Source organism: Loxodonta africana, chromosome 11 (assembly GCF_030014295.1).
Source record: "Loxodonta africana isolate mLoxAfr1 chromosome 11, mLoxAfr1.hap2, whole genome shotgun sequence".
Classification (NCBI taxonomy): Eukaryota; Metazoa; Chordata; class Mammalia; order Proboscidea; family Elephantidae; genus Loxodonta; species Loxodonta africana.
In genome coordinates this window covers 20,529,206-20,545,618 of record NC_087352.1, presented here as the reverse complement: position 1 = coordinate 20,545,618, position 16,413 = coordinate 20,529,206, and the positions used below count along the sequence as shown (strand labels likewise).

Genomic DNA, 16,413 nt, shown 5'->3' with positions numbered 1-16,413 from the left:
CGATTCCAACTCAAAACAACCCTATAGCACGGGGAGAACTACCCCATAGGGTTTCCAAGACTGTAATCCTCATAGAAGGAGACTGGCACGTCTTTCTCTCTGAAGCAGCTTGTAGGTTCACACCAGCAGCCTTCTAGTTAGCAGCTAATGTTAATCATTGTGCCACCATGGCTACTCCCTTGAAAGGTAGGCCTTGGTATTTTTTCAGCCATCAAGCTGCCCTTGTTTTTTTTGATAGTCATATAACAGCCTTTTTACAAGGCAACACTTTAGACTGTGTGGAAATGATTGGGGGCTACAAAAGTATACCTCTCCAATAACGTGAAGAGGTGAAGTGGGCTTGATCCAATCAGCCACACATATTCACGTTTTCAATTGATGATGCCTGTGCAATGAGGCTCCAATGATCAGCATAAAATGAAGGCAGCAAAAGGCCACATAAAAGGAAGTTTGAAGCTTCCTGGACTGCTGGGAACACTCATGCATTGGAGAAGGTGGGTGTCCCTGAAGATAATGGGAATGTCATGGTGGGACCTCTCCCAGACCAAGCCTGAGCTGTCTCTTCATTTGTATCCTCTCTGGTTATAATAAATGGATAATTGTTTAAGTATAAAGATTCCTAGGTGATGCAGTGGTTAAGCCCTCAGCTGGTAACTGAAAGGTCAGTGGTCTGAACTCACCATTTGCCCTGCCAGAAAAAGATTTGGCAGTCTGCCTCCGTAAAGATTTACAGCCTTGGAAAGCTGCAAAAATGGCATGGCAGAAGCATCTGACCTCCTCTGACTTCACGAGGGAGAAGGAGAATCAAGATCAACAGCCCAAGGCTGATTCCTACGAGGTGGAGGTCAGACGGGCCTGTTCTGAGGGGGCCGGAGGAGCCTGACCTCAGGAGGCTGCGAGGAGTCCTGTACGGCCAAGTGGAGCTTAGCAAGCTATCTTGCACTGAAGAAGGGAGACTTTACCTACATGCTGTCTGATTGTGAACTGTAACCTGTTAACTCCCTAATAATCTCCATAAGTGTATGTTCTGAGTTGTGTGTGGCCACTGCAACAAATAACCGAACCCAGAACAGAATTAGAGAGTACCATGGGAAGGACAGCTTATGTCCGAATTGGCAAAAGATTCGAGAAAGGAGGTATTTCTGACTCCATCTCATAGGAATCAGCCTTGGGCTGATGTTGATGATGGTCATTCTCTCTCCTCCCTCTTGTGAAGTTAGACCACTGCAATGAATTATCGAACCAAGCAGAGATGTACAGGGTGCCACGGGTGGGAGAGCAGCTGGTTTTAGAAATGGAGAACGGAGTTATGTTTGACCTCCACCTCATAGGAATCAATTTTGTGCGGATCTTGATTCCCATCCTTGCTCTTGAAATTCAACAAGGTTTGACACTAGCAGAATACACTTGGCTTCACAAACAGGATTACACTAACCTTACCTGGACTGGCTGGGGAGTTTTGCCCAGTCCATTCTTTACTGGGATTGCCTGGGGAGAACGGCCAGTCTGACCTATACTATGATTGGCTGTGGAGCCTGTGCAGTAACTGACCTTTACCCAGATTGGTGGGGAAGACCTGCCTGGTCTGCCCTTTCCTGGATTGCCTGTGGAGCCCTACCCAGACTTAAGGACTGGCCTACATGAAGGGCAAAACATAGAGGATTCTGGGAGGACTCCTGATTGATGAGAGTCAAGAGGAATAAGTGAGCTTATCATTTGGACATGGGAGTCCCATGCTGAGACCCTCTCAGACCCAGGTAAGAGGGCCGTAACACATGGAGCTATGACAGCAATGGAGAAATTGACTACGATGAGATGAGAAGCTGTGGAAACAAGCAAACTTGGACAGTGACAGCAGAGTGTAAAGGTTGAAACTTGGCCAGGACATGTAATACTGAGGGATTGGGCACCATGACCAGGGAGCTGCCTGCAGAACAGGGCATGCTACCAAAGGAGCTCTGCACCAATAGCTGTCGTAAAGCCAGCCTAGAGTTGTGGCCAGCCCAGAGTAGCTAGGACCACCCAAGAACTGGGAACATCCGAGAGCTGTCCTGGAGCTGTACAGAGGAAGCTGGGAGCCAGCTTAAAATGACAGTTGATAGTGGAGCCCACTGAGTGACACCACAGGACAGTTCCTGGTTGATGTGTGGACATCTTTGTCAGATAGAGTAAGCGGGTATCCTTGAAGTGTTTAGGTCTTGTGAATGAAACACTTGCACACTTTGTCCTATGGATTTTGCCATTTACATACTTTGTTTATATATATCTTTGGTATATAAAAAGTTGTATTGCAGATAGGGTGTTTGGAGGGAATTCTCTGTGACCATTGCAATGGATTACAAAACCCATTAGAAAAAGAAACTGCTGAGAAAGAATGGCTGGTGTCAGAAATAATATGTAAGTGGGAATGCTGGGCTAAGTATCACCTTGGCCTCACAGGAACCAGTTTTGGGCTTATTCTTAAAGTCAGGATAATCACTTCAGTACACATGAGTTATAATCTGGTTTATGATAAAACTGAGAATGTAGGATGTTAAAAATATTGTTTCTAGTTAAAAAATCATTAGGAGGAGCAGAGACTTTTTAAAGAAGAGAGCCCTGCAGATATGAAAAATTAAAGGTAACAGCTGGGATGGCTAGGATTTCAGATGTACATTACTATAGATAACCTAAGTTGATAGGAGTTTTCTTTCTGGGAGGATGATCCTAGTTCCTTACAGGTATTGAGAACTCATAGGGAACTTTCATCAAAATGAGTAAAATATATACAAAAAAGTCTGTTAGACAATTTCAAGGAAAATGTCAATTTGATAGTCTCCTCTTGAAAACTGAAGATTAACTCATTAGAATGAAGGAAACTTTAAAGGGTTAGGAGAACAAATGAGAAAATGGAAATTAGAACCTTCAGAGAACCACAGAGTGGGGGAAAAAAGAAGCCGAGGAAGCAAATAAAAGACGATTTTACTGTGCGGGCACAACATTCAAGGTGGGAGTGGATGCTAGGATGGGAATTGTCTTACTCAATGGGGGAGGAAGGGGCTATACTCTGAGAACAGTTATGAATTCAAAGTTCTTTCTTTGGAGAGAGGCCTGGAAACTGGAATTTCATAGAAAGAGAGATGGGAGGACACAAAAAAAGAAAAGATTTCAGAATCTTAGAAGGAAGAAAATTATGGAACCAAAAACAGAAAGTGTAGATCAAATAAACAGGAAATCTGATTTCAGAAGACATAGAGGAGTATATATTTCTCTAAGCTCCTAGAAAGAAAAAGAGGTCTCACAGGGAGAGAGAGATATGTGGAGGCCCTTTTATGTACCCTTAGACATCACTCACAGATGTGACACCTTCTCTCACTTGAATGTGACTTCCACAGCCTTCCCCCCTTACCGTTTTTCACTTGCTCACCTGAAAAGATTCCACTATGGCTTTCATCTAATATAGTCCATGGTTGTTCTTGTTCCAACCTGGAGAGTGCATCCGGTTTGCTAACTTGATACCCTGTTCGTGAGAAAGCACAGAATCTTAGACACATTAAGATGGCCTTGGGTTTGTGAAGACTGCAGAATGTTGTACTTGTGAAAAAACAATTTGCAAACATACAAAGTAAAGATTTTTCTGTCAGGAGTAGAAAGAATATACCCGCTTATCTAGGGCCAGAGAGTGGATTGAGAATCTATCACTCCCGAGCACCACTGACACTCCAAAGGTTTCAGCGACTGAGAAAGGAAAGGCCAATGACAGGAGAGTTGTCCTCACCAATGGACATCAGACTGTTATAGTTCTCCAACATAACGTCCCAGTACAGGTCCTTCTGAGCAGGGTCCAGGAGCTGCCACTCCTCCCAGGTGAACTTCACAGCCACATCGCTGAATCTCAGTGAGTCCTGGATTAAGAGCATCCTGTTTAATGAACTGATTTCCATTTGACGATAAGGATGAAATGTGAGGGAAGTTGTCTGCTCAATCCTCTACATAAGCTGCTGTATCTATATACCTAGGTGTTTGTTTTTTTTTTTCCATTTTATAACAAAATACTCTGAATGTGTGCATTCAATAATCCATCCACTCATGAAATTAGAATTTTCTATAATGTGAAGTAGTGCATTGTGTCTTCCTAAGGTAGAAAAATCTCACATTTATATTTATATATATATACACACACATATACATATACACACAGTCACAAATACACAGACATACATATATACTACACGTACATACGTATATATATTAACAGACAAGTTAACAGCATGTCAAATACACTAAAGAGATATTAGTCAGCTGTAAGGCAGAACTGAAGAAATTACACAAAATCTAGCAGAGAGAAACAATATAAAGGCAAGGTTAGGAAACATGGATAGAGTGAGAAGGTCTAATACATGCCTATCCATAACTACTGAAAGAGAAAAGAGTAAGGGAGAAGAAATAGCCAAATATCTTACTGTGTCCTAAAAACAATAATTTTTTTACAAATGAAAGACCTGTGGCAGGCATATTCCAACACAGCCTCATAGTCATATTTATACCTTTTTACACTCCTTGAGTATGGGCTGGCCTAGTTCCTCCTCTCTAACAGAATGTGGCAAAGGTAATACAACGTCACTTGGTGATTAGATTACATATTAGATATTAGTTCCGTACCGCTGGTTGTTCTGCTACAGCAGTGGATAGGAAAGCTGCATCTGGAGTGACCTAGGGGGAAAGACCTGTAGGTTACACAAGATGACTGCAAGCGGCCAGGGTCTTCTGGTTTGATCCAGACAGAGACCGAAAACCATATGCTTACAAACAGCTAAGACAGTCGGAGGGTGGAAAACAGGAGATGAAACCAAAGTGTTTAAAAGGGCTATGTGTTTATCTGAATGTACTCTATTTATCTGACTAAAGGAATGTTTTCCCTACCAATCGTTGTCAAATAGACCTGAATATATCATGGAAATAAATACTGGATATTTTAACAAAAACAGAGAGTATGCAACTCCACCCTTCAGGGAAACTTGATTGGAACATGCTTGGGTCCTCAGAGAACTGGTTGGATAGGGAGGGGCAATTTCAACACTAGCTGTCTAAAACAGGGGGAGATAAAGGCATGAAGTGGCTGGCTTACGTGTTTTCCTGAGTGTGGTTATACTCAAAATGAAGGGGACAAAGGAGGATCCACCAATGAACAGATTCAACTTTTCCTGATGGGTCTCTGGGGTAGAGATGTTGCATTTATTGTTAACAGGCTTAATTGTGATTGTAAAAACTCTAATTGCAGAAGTTGTAACTGAAAGAGTACACTAAGGGGGAGATGCTGCTGGACTGGAGTCAGGGGCCAAACCTAATGTCCCTTAAAGGGTTTACTACAGTAACATCTCAAGAGGCTCAGGGCAAGGGAAAAACCTCCCAGTTAAATTTTATCAGAGGCCAGAAAGGAAGAAGCTGAGACAACTTTCAGAGAAACTTACCAGACCAGATGGACACCTGCAGCAGACCTGAGTGGCTGGTACATGGGTGACCTCACCCTGAGACATTTTGCCACACTGATGGCTGTAAACATCTTGAGCTTTGATACTTTTTGTCTGGCTCTGGTGTATTTTATGCACCTTGCAGGAATTGGTCAATATACTTATGCAAATAAAACATCTGTGGCCTACCAGGAGTGGATTGGTCAGTTCATGGACCTGGTGGGAAGGCCATGCCTTGAAACTGACAAAGAGTTTGCTTACATATACAGTCAACCCTAGAGAGGTTGGCAAACAGAGACAGAAGGAAGAAAGGTGCACAAAGGAGAAATAGCAAGAGAGGAAAGAGAAGCAGATGGACGAGTAGCAAGGCACCTCCAAAAAGGGCTATAACACTGAAGACAGCAAGAGGCCTGGAAGGGGCCCAACAGCAGAGCTGGTGGTGACAGGCCCAGAAGGGGCCCTGTGGCAGTGTTGGTGGTGACAATAAAAACCTGCTTCTAGGAATGCAGCTAAGAGAGAGGACTGCACAGAGGGGTCAAAAGAAGACCTGTCTTGAGGGGACAGAGAGCAGGCCTGTCCCGATGGGGCCAAGAAGGGCCTGTCCTCAGGGGGTTAAGAAGAAGCCTGGCCTGAGAGGGGTCGAAAGGAGGCCTGTCCTGAGGGGGCTGAGAAGAGGCCTGCACAGCTGAGAGGAGGCATGCACAGCAGAGAGAAGGGCCTGCTTACTTGCAAGACTGAGAAGAATTGAGAGAGATGTCTTGCACTGAAGAAGGGAGGTATGTGCTCTACAGTCCAGGGTAGCGTTCCAGACTTTGCCTGTATGCTGCCTGATATTGATCCTGAGTTTACTCTGCTAATCCCTGCAGTGCAGTCAATTACTTAATATGGCCCTTCTAGCAATGCATGGTCTTGTGACTCCTACTGCGGTACAATTGATTACTTTTGTGTGGTCTTTCTAGCCATGGTCTTGTAACTCCCACCAAAGTTACTGGATGGGACTGTGTGGTAGGGTAATTGTGGCCCACCAAAGGGATCAGTCAACTTTGCCATGGCGCTGGACTTTAGGTGAGCCACACCAGAGGCAGGAAAAAAGAATCCCGCCACCACCAAGGAAGAAGAGCCAGCACATCCTTTGGACCCGGATCCCTGAGCTGGGAAGCTCCTGGAACCAGGATACATAAAGAGAGAATTGTATTACTGAAGGCAGAGAGAATCAACAGCAGAGAACCAGCAGCAGAGAGGTGGCAGCAGAAACCTGGCACCAGGAGATGGCATGGTGGGCTTTCTGGCCCACAGAGAGAGAAAGCTGAGTGCCTCTGGGCAGAGGCCTAGGGCAGGGAGAGGCATGCCTGCGAGCACAGCTGAGAAGAGTCTGTCCTGAGGAAAGAACTGTATCCTTGAGTGTTCCTGGGACTCAACTGTAACATGTCACTTCCCTAATAAACCCCAGAATTGTGAGCATGGTCTGTGAGTTCTGTGTGGGCAAGCAATGAATTATCTAAACCAGCAGAGAAGTAGAGTGCCATGGGAAGGATGGTTGGTGTCAGAATTAGTAAAGGTGACGGAAAGAGGGGGCATGTTTGACCTCCACCTCATAGAAATCAGCCTTAGGCTGTTGACATTGATTCTCCTTCCTGCTTCTGGAGTTAGAGGAGGTCAGACACTGCCCGCACACTGTTTTTGCACCTACAAAATAAGTGGGTGAAGTTATGCAAATAAGGTGCTTGTAACCCACCAAGGGGATTGGACAGCTTCCTAATTATGTAAATAAGGTGTGTAGCACCACTGTGGGGGTGGAATTTTGCAAATAAGGTGTATGGAACTCTAACGAAGGGATTGGTCAGTTTTGCCATCGCGCTCAGCTTAAAAGAGAGTCAATCCCAGAGCAGAAAGGTGACCTCACTACCATCAAGGAAGAAGAGGCAGGAGTGGAATGTGTCCTTTGGACCTGGGGTCCCTGCATTGAGACCCTCTTAGACCAGGAGACCTAGAGAACTGTAACACTGAAGACAGCACAAGATGGTGAAAAGTGGTGGCAAACGTGGCAAAGAAACGGAGACCAGCAGGAGACGGCATAGTACGTTCCCCAGCCTACAGAGCAAGGCAACCACAGTGGGTATGCCAACCCACAGAGTGAAACAGCTGGGCTCCTTCAGGCAGGAGGCTTGCTGGGGGAGTGGAATGTGTCCCAGCACTTATCTGCTAAGCGAGACTCACCAACCCATGGATCAAGAGCTGAGCACTTTTGAGCAGAGGGCTTCCTGGCATATTAGGGGTATGTGGGGGCACTTATTGACAGAGCTAAAGGGTTTGGTATAAAAATTGTGTGGTGGCATCATCTGACTTTCTTATCTTACTGCACAAGGCCAGGAGAGAGAATCACCATCAGCATCAGACCAAGACTGATTCCTGTAAGGTGGAGGTCAAACATACCTCCTCTCTCCAACCTTTTTACAAATACTGATACCAGCTGTCACACCCACAGCACTCTCCACTTCTCTGCTAGGTTTGATAACTCATTGCAATGGCCACACAGAACTCACAGACCATACTCATGATTATGGGATTTATTAGAGAAGGAGTGGGTTACAATTCAGGATCAGGAATGACTCAGGATACAATTCTTTGGTCAGGACAGCTTGTTCTCACCCATGACTGCACGCAGGTCTCTCTCTGGCCTTTGGCCCCTGCCCTGATTTAGTAAGTGTTAGAAAGCTCTTTAGCTCTGTCAATATATGCTTGGAGGCACCCCACCCACGAGAAAGCCTCCTTTCCAAGGTTGTTCTGCTCTCTAGCTCCATGAGTCAGTTTGCCCACTGTAGCCATCTTGGTCAGTAGGCCAGGAAGCCCACTGAGTGGTACTGTGCCAGTTTCCTGATTCTGCTTGCACTGTTTTTCTGCTGTTACTTCTTGCCATCTTGTGTCATCTCTAGTGTTACAGCTCTTTCTTTTTCCTGGGTATAGATGGTTCTCAGCACAGGAACCCTGTGTCTAAAGGATGCACACAGCTCCCATATATTCTTCTTAGTGGCAGTGAGGACCCCAGTCTGCTCTGGGTTGCCTCTCTTTTGAGCCTTTCGGGATGCCAAAATTGACCAGTTCCCTCAGTAGGGTTCCATACACCTTATTTGCATGGTCTCACCCCCACAGGAGTTGCATGCACCTTATCTGCATTATTAGCAAACAGTCCTATCCCCATGGTGGGTCACAAGCACCTTATTTGCATAGTCCCACTCAATCATTTTGTAGGAGCCAAAGGACCATGGCGAGAAAGGCCATATAAAAGTGATTCATCACATCACAACCGGTAATACTTGCCCGAGCAGGGCATAGGTCAGGTCAAAAGAGCTAGAAGCCAAGAGCCAGAGAGAGGCCTGTCTGTGGTCAAGGCTGAAAAGAAGCTGTCCTGATCTAAGAACTTTACTCTGAGTACTCCTGATCCTGAATTATAACCAATAGTTCCCTAATAAACCACATAATCATGAGTATTGTCTGTGAGTTCTGTGTGGCCATTACAAGGAATTATCGAACCAAGCAGGGAAGTAGAGAGTACCACGGGAGGGGCGGCTGGTTTCAGAACTGGGAAAAAGATGGGAGGGAGGAGGTATGTTTGACCTCCACCTCAAAGGAATGAGCCATGGGCTGAAGCTGACTCTTCCCTTTGTGAAGTTATACTGATAGGTCAGACACCTCCACACCACTTTTTACAATCCTGATCCCAAGTTGTACCTTGTTGCTTCCTTAATAAACCACTTAACTGTAATTATGATCTGTGAGTTCTCTGTGACCACTGCAATGGATTATATCGAAACCAGAAGAGCAATAGAGAGTGCCCTGGGAGGGATAGCTGGTGTCGGAATTGTTAAAAAAGGTTAAAGAGTGAGGTATATCTGACCTCTACCTCACAAAAATCAGCCTTGGGCATTAACTTCCCTGAAGTTAGACAGGTTACGACACTATCACTACCATTTTACACTGGTATTCATAAAGCAAGTTGCCATGGTGGGGAGGTCCACATGGCAAGAAACAGAGGGCTCCGTCTGGCCAACACAAACTGAATAACCTAGGCTCTCATGGAACTGAATCCTGCCCACAACCAAACAAGTGAGCCTGAAATCAGATTCTTCCTCATTTGCCCCTCTGATGAGTTTGCCTGGTCTATTTGGAACCATGGAACAGCCATAGTAAGCCTACTTTTGCATCTATGAGAATGCTGCTGTTCAGGATGCTGTCCACCACATCATTTCCAGGAAGAAACATTAAAGAAACTTACTCAGACGAAAGTACCATGAAATATTGAAATCCCAGGGGGAACTGATATTTTTCTCCTTAAAACTGGGCATAGCATTTACATTGATTCTCTTCTGTTGGCCACAGCAATATTAAAAGCAAGTTGACAACTAATGTAACCCAAAAGATTCTTCAACCATATATTGTATTCGATATCAATAATTCAGTGTTAATCCCATGAATAATGTATTTGCGATCCTACTTTGCCTGACATTGAAGTCAGAGTCTACTTCTCCCCAGCTTCTACTTTTCCAAATTTATACTTTTCAGATGAACTGCTCTGATATTTTACAGGCCTCTACAAAACCATTAGGGAAAAAAGGAAAGCATAAAATAAACCAAAAGTCACCTCCGCCTTGACCATTTTCTTTTGTTCTTGGGACACTGCCAGCACCTGAGATGCTTTGTCTTTGTGTTTTCTGGACCAGCTCTAATTCCTGTTCAGAAATCTCACTCTCTGGGGAAGGGTGTCCCCAGAAATAACAATACCCAAATCCTGCAACTCCTCTTCTTCCTTCAACTGATTCTCTTGTTGCCGGGGAGTCAGGACCTGTAGGCTGAAGGGAAAATTCAGTATGAGTGGTGTATTATCTCTACACCCAGATGCTATCACTGATCCTGGCACTCACCTTAAAACAAAGCCCTCAATACTGTTGACTGTCCCTTTATTTCGGAAACCGTGGTGGCATAGTGGATAAGTGCTACAGCTGCTAACCAAAGGGTTGACAGTTCAAATCTGCCAGGCACTCCTTGGAAACTCTATGGGGCAGTTCTACTCTGTCCTATAGGGTTGCTATGAGTTGGAATCGACTCGACGGCACTGGGTTTGGTTTTTTGGTTTGGGTCCCTTTATCTGGTCCCCCCAGAACATTTTACACCCATGGGCAATAAAATCTAAGATTAGGATTTGCATAGATACAGGTAAAACATGTCTTTTTAAAAAATGGTGCTTGGACAATCAGCTACATTTGTGGGAAAAAAAAAAAGCTTGATACCTACCCCACCACATACAAAACTATCAGTTCAGGGTCAAGTGTGACTCTCAACGAGAATGGCCAATCAATAAAACTTTAAGAAGATAAGTTTACATTAGGCTATGGAAACATATTTTAAACATGCCAATAAAATACTAGCTATAGACTGAAGGCCAGTCTCATGAAACTATAAAGGATACAACCACTTTAGAAAACACGTAGGCATCATTTATTAGGTTGAAATTATACAAACATTTTGAAATAACAATTTAAGACTGAGATATACATCTAGGTATATATCCACCCTGTGATGGTAAGGTTGTGTGTCTACTTGGCTGGGCCATGATTCTGGTGGTTTGGCAGTTATGACGCACTTTGGCAGTCATATAATGATGAAATCACCTCCATGATGAGATCTGATACAATGTGATCACCTCCATAATGAGAACTACTGTGAGTAGCCAATCAGCTCAAAGGGAGTTTCCTTGGGCGTGTAGCCTAAATAAAATACAGGTGGACTTTCTGGCAAGGCTGATGGGTTTTTGCTTGCTCTGGACCCTGCAGCTAGCTCTTGTTCATCTGACCTCCAGTTCTTAGGAACTGAGCTAGCAACTTACCTGCTGATCTTGGGATTCATCAGTCTCCACAGCCTGTGAGCCAGCTGCCTGCCAGCTTACCTGCCAATCTTGGGATTTGTCAGCCTCCCAGTCTGTGAGTCAGGGGGCTGTTGTCTGACCTACTGATCTTGGGTTTGCCAGCCCCAGCAGCTGTGTGAGTCAGGAGAAGCCTCCAGCATGACCCATGAACTTGGGACTCTTCAGCCTTTACAACCACGTGAGCCATTTCCTTGATTATACACACACACACACACACACACACACACACACACACATCTCACTGGTTTTGCTACTGTAGAGAACCCAGCCTAAGACACCTCCCACAACGACTGCACATTTGAACCTCTCTCGCCATCCTCGGTTCCAAGGAGAACACTGGCTGTACTTCTTCCAAGACAGACGTCTTCGTTCTTCAGGCAGTCCATGGTATATACGATATTCTTCACCAACACCATAATTCAAATGCGTCAATTCTTCTTTGGTCTTCCTTATTCACTGTCCAGCTTTTGTATGCATATGAGGCAACTGAAAATATTATGGCTTGGGTCAGGTGAACCTTAGTCCTCAGAGTGACTTCTTTGCTTTTCAACACTTCAAAGAGGTCTTTTGCAGCAGATCTGCCCAATGCAATATGTCATTTGATTTCTTGACTGCTGCTTCCAAGGGCGTTGAATGTGAATCCAAGTAAGATGAAATCCTTGACAACTTTAGTCTTTTCTCCATTTTTCATGATGCTGCTTATTGGGACAGTTATTACTGAAAGCTGTAGTCTTTGATCTTCATTTGTAAGTGCTTCAAGTCCTCTTCGCTTTCGGCAACCAAGTTTGTGTCATCTGCATTCGCAGGTTGTTAATGAGTCTTCTCCGAATCCTCATGTTGTTCTTCTCAATATAGTCCAGCTTCTCAGATTATCTGCCCAGCATACAGATTGACTAAGCATAGTGAAAAGATACAACCCTGATGGACACCTTTCCTGATTATAAACCAAGCAGTTGAATACTTACAAAACTAAATAAATTATAATTTTTAGGAAGAATTAACCACAGGGTTAGATTTATAATGAAATGCCAGGAAGTGCTTGCTATAGCCATTTGGGTACCGACAATGTTCTATTTCTTGCCTGGTGCTGTGGCTCATTACGTGTATACTGCCTTTATACTAAATAAGTTGTAAATTTTTTAAAAAAGAAGATAAATTTAGAAAAAGAAATGGAAGAGCCCCAAATACCAAAAGCAAAACGATGAGCCACAAAACATGAAAAGTTTGTTCTTTGATGAGACTAATAAAGTAACACAGTCTTAGTAAGATGGAAAGGAGCCCTAGTGGCACAGTGGTTAACTGAAAGGTTGGTGGTTCAAACCCACTAGCTGCTCTGCAGCAGAAAAACGTGGCAGTGCAAAAATGGTGTGGAGCCTGCGTCTGACCTCCTCTAACTTCACAAGGGGAAAAGATTATCAAGAACAACAGCCCAAGGCTGATTCATATGTGGCAGAGGTCAGACATACCTCCTCTCTCCACCATTTTTACCAACTCTGACACCAACTGTTGCTCCGAAGGCACTCTCTACTTCTCTTCTGGATTCGATAATTCATTGCAATGGCCACAAAGAACTCACAGACAACGCTCATGATTATGGGTTGCAGTAGGGAAGTAACAGGTTACGATCCAGGTTCAGGAACACTCATGATATGGTTCTTCCATCAGGACAGCCTCTTTTCAGCTGTGTCTGCAGACGCACATCTCTCTGGCCCCTTGGCCTCTGCCTTGCTTGGTAAGTGTCACAAAGTTCTTTTAGCTCTGCTGATAAGAACCCCAAGGCACCCCACTCAGCCAACAAGTCCAGGCCTGAAGGCACTTTGCTCTAGCTCCATGGGTCCACAAACCTAGATCTAACAAGGGCCCAGAGGCATCCTACTCCATCAGCAAGCCTCCTGTCCAAAGGCACTCAGCTTTCTTGATCCATGGGCCAGGAAGCCCACCATGCCGTCTTCTGCCAGTCTCTCCTGCCACTGTTTCTCTGCCACTGCTTCTCACTATCTTCAGTGTTACAGCTCTCTCTCTCTCCCTCTCTCCAGCCTCCTGGTTCCAGGAGCTTCTCAGTGCAGGGATCACATCCAAAGGACACACTCTGCTCTTGGCCTTTCTTCCTTGGTGATAGTGAGAGCCTCTACTTCCCACTTCAGGAATGGCTCATTTTGAGCCTCACGGCATGGCAAAACGGACCAATCCCTTTGGTGGGCCCAGTCACTTGAGTGAGAGTTACAAGACTATGGCAAAAAGGCCTAAACAAAAGTAATCCATCACACCACAAAACAAAAACAAACAAAAAAAACCATTGCCATTGAGTCGATTCTGACTATTAGTGATCCTATAGGACAGAGTAGAGTTTCCAAGGAGCACCTGGTGGATTCAAACCTTTTGATTAGCAGCTGTAGCACTTAATCACTATGCCACCAGGGTTTCCTCCATCACACCACAGAACCACAAAGCATCTACTAATATTATCAAAAGAGAATTATTTTTACTAACCCAAACTTCAAACAATACAAATGTCCTCTAATAATAGAAAAAAATGCTATATATTAAAACAAGGGACTGCTGTAGAGCAATATGATGGCTAAGGCTGTGTGTCAACTTGCCTTGGCCACGATTCTCTGTGTTCTGGCAGTTGTATAACATTGTGATCACTTCCATGATGAGAGCTGATATAATGTGATCACCTCCATGATGGGATCTGCTGTGAGTAGCTAATCAATTGAAAGGGAGTTTCATCAGGCATGTGGCCCACATCGAATATATAAACAGACATTCTGGCAAGGCTCAGGATCTTTTGCTCATTCTGAATTCTGCAGCTGGCTCCTGTTCGTCTGACCTCCAATTCTCGGGACGTGAGCTAGCAGCTTACCTTTGGTCTTGCCTGTCAAATTCAGGATTTGTCGATCTTCACAGCCTGTGAGCAACAGCCCTGTTCTCTGACCTGTTGATTTTGGCTTCGCCAGCCCCTGTGGCTTTGTGAATCAGGAGAAGCCTCTATCCTAACCCACGGACTTGGGATGTTCCAGCCTCTACAACTGTGTAAACCATTTCCTTCATATAAATCTCTCTCTATCTATACTTACACACTTAACTGGTTTTGCTTCTCTAGAGAACTCAGCCTAAGACAAGCAACTAAAGCTTCCGGCCAACCTGCAAACCAAGAATGCCTTGTACATTATTTAAAGATTTGTTTAAAAAAAAAAAGGAAGGAATTCTATGAGAGACATTATGACACCAGCAAATCCTAAAGTATTTACTAAGTAGCCATTCACAGAGTAGTTTGCTAACTATTGTTGCAGAGCAAAATAAATACATCCACGTGTAATAACATGAATGACTCACAACTATAATTTTGAGCAAACCAATCCTGATTTTAAAAAGTGGATTATATACGATCTATTTATATTCACTGAAAAAGTTTGTTGTTAGGCGCCCCAGTTGGTTCTGACTCATGGCGCCCTTAAGTATAACAAAAGAAAACACTGCTGGGTCCTGCACCATCCTCACCAACACTGCTATGTTTCAGTCCACGGTGGCAGCCACTGTGTCAACCCACCTCATCGAGGGTCTTCCTCTTTTTCGCTGACCCTCTACTTTATCAAGCACAGAGCTAAGGTGCGTCGAACCACCGACCTTAAGGTTAGGAGCCGAGTGCTTAACCACTGTCCAACCAGGACACACACAGACTTAACTAATAAACTGGAATATGGGTCACTTTGCCAGAGGTATGAATAACTAACAAAATACAAAGTTTGTGAGCATAACAGGAAGTGTGCATGTACGTGAAGCTTTGGAGGCCATAAGGTCTCACACACAACCACTCAACTCTACTCTTGCAGCACCAAAGCAGCCCAAGACCGATGGGGAGAGTGGTGGATTAGTCCCTCCATCAGTAGCTAGCCAACTACCGTACGAGAGGAGAAAAGATATGATTATCTAAACCAAGGCTTTCGAACTACTGCTCGGGGAATATGCCGCCCTCTGTCCCAAGAGCCGAGGTTCCTCGAGTCCACAATCTGCACCACAGATATAGGCCACCTTCATGCTCGTATTAACAGGAAACCTGGACCAGGCACCCCGTATGATATCCATCCCCAGGCTCTAACTTGAGATTTTTAAATCCCGAACAGGAACCAAACACTGCATTCATTGTAAATGCCACCTCCACCCCTTACAAGCAGAGTGATCCGCGAAGACCCGGTACCCTGACAGTCGGGGCAGCCTTAATCCTTGTACAAAGGCGCTCACCAAAGGCACCGGACTCCCTCCCACCTGCTTCCCCTGGAGCATCTCCACCCGGCGCTCCCCTCAGGAACTCCATGTGTCCTCACAACACCACGTCCACACACCTGCCTGGCCCTGTTTCAAGAACAAAAACACACACTGACCTGTTTTTCTCCCGAATCACCAGGAGTTCAGAAAAGTTGCACTTCCGTGAATGGATTCTACTTCTGGACCACTCGCGCAGAATCCTTGTGTACCAACGGCGGCCGGCGAGGATCTGGAACTTTTCAAAGAGCGCGGACAACCGCATTTCCGGCATTGCCTTACGAGGCAAGGCGGTAATATGTCTGCGCCCACCCAGTCCCGGCCATTTGAACGCGGCCATATTTGAATGCCTGCCGTACAGAAAGCTGGGGGCAGAATTTTGTGCCAGTTGCCAGTGTCAAAAATAATCAAAAACGCAACTAAATTTGAATATAAGGTTTACTCTAGGTATTCTATATGTATATAGGGAGACTATTCTGATCCCCAAAAAAGCAAATGACTAGAAGAAGCTGGGTACAATTAGGCTTATAAAGAGAGGAAGAGTGATAAACATAGATCAACCATTAGCTAATTTGGAAACCCTGGTGATGTAGTGGTTAAGGGCTATAGCTCCTAACCAAAAGGTCGTCAGTTCTAATCTACCAGATGCTTCTTGGAAACCATATGGGGCAGTTGTACTCTGTCCTATAGGGTCGCTATGAGTCGGAATCACTTGGACAACAATGAGTTCGGCTGTTTTAATCAGCTAATTTGAACAGAATTGATTGAACACTGCCC

At 44.7% G+C, this 16,413-nt stretch overlaps 1 protein-coding gene across 2 annotated transcripts in view; it reads right to left on the bottom strand.

Annotated features, from left to right (window-relative positions):
- LOC100670026 (zinc finger protein 613-like) overlaps window positions 1-15,909 on the bottom strand; it is a 31,188-nt gene extending 15,279 nt beyond the window's left edge. Inside the window, exons 1-5 of one of the 2 annotated variants that reach the window (XM_023543388.2) lie at window positions 15,756-15,909; window positions 10,090-10,297; window positions 4,642-4,692; window positions 3,758-3,884; window positions 3,407-3,499 (exon numbers count right to left, since the gene is read on the bottom strand). In XM_023543388.2, coding sequence (XP_023399156.2) covers window positions 3,407-3,499; window positions 3,758-3,884; window positions 4,642-4,692; window positions 10,090-10,104 — 286 coding nt within the window. In that variant the 5' untranslated portion in view covers window positions 10,105-10,297; window positions 15,756-15,909. The remainder of the gene's footprint in view (window positions 1-3,406; window positions 3,500-3,757; window positions 3,885-4,641; window positions 4,693-10,089; window positions 10,298-15,755) is intronic. The other variant, XM_064294147.1, reaches the window with a different exon arrangement.
- Window positions 15,910-16,413: the final 504 nt, after the last annotated feature.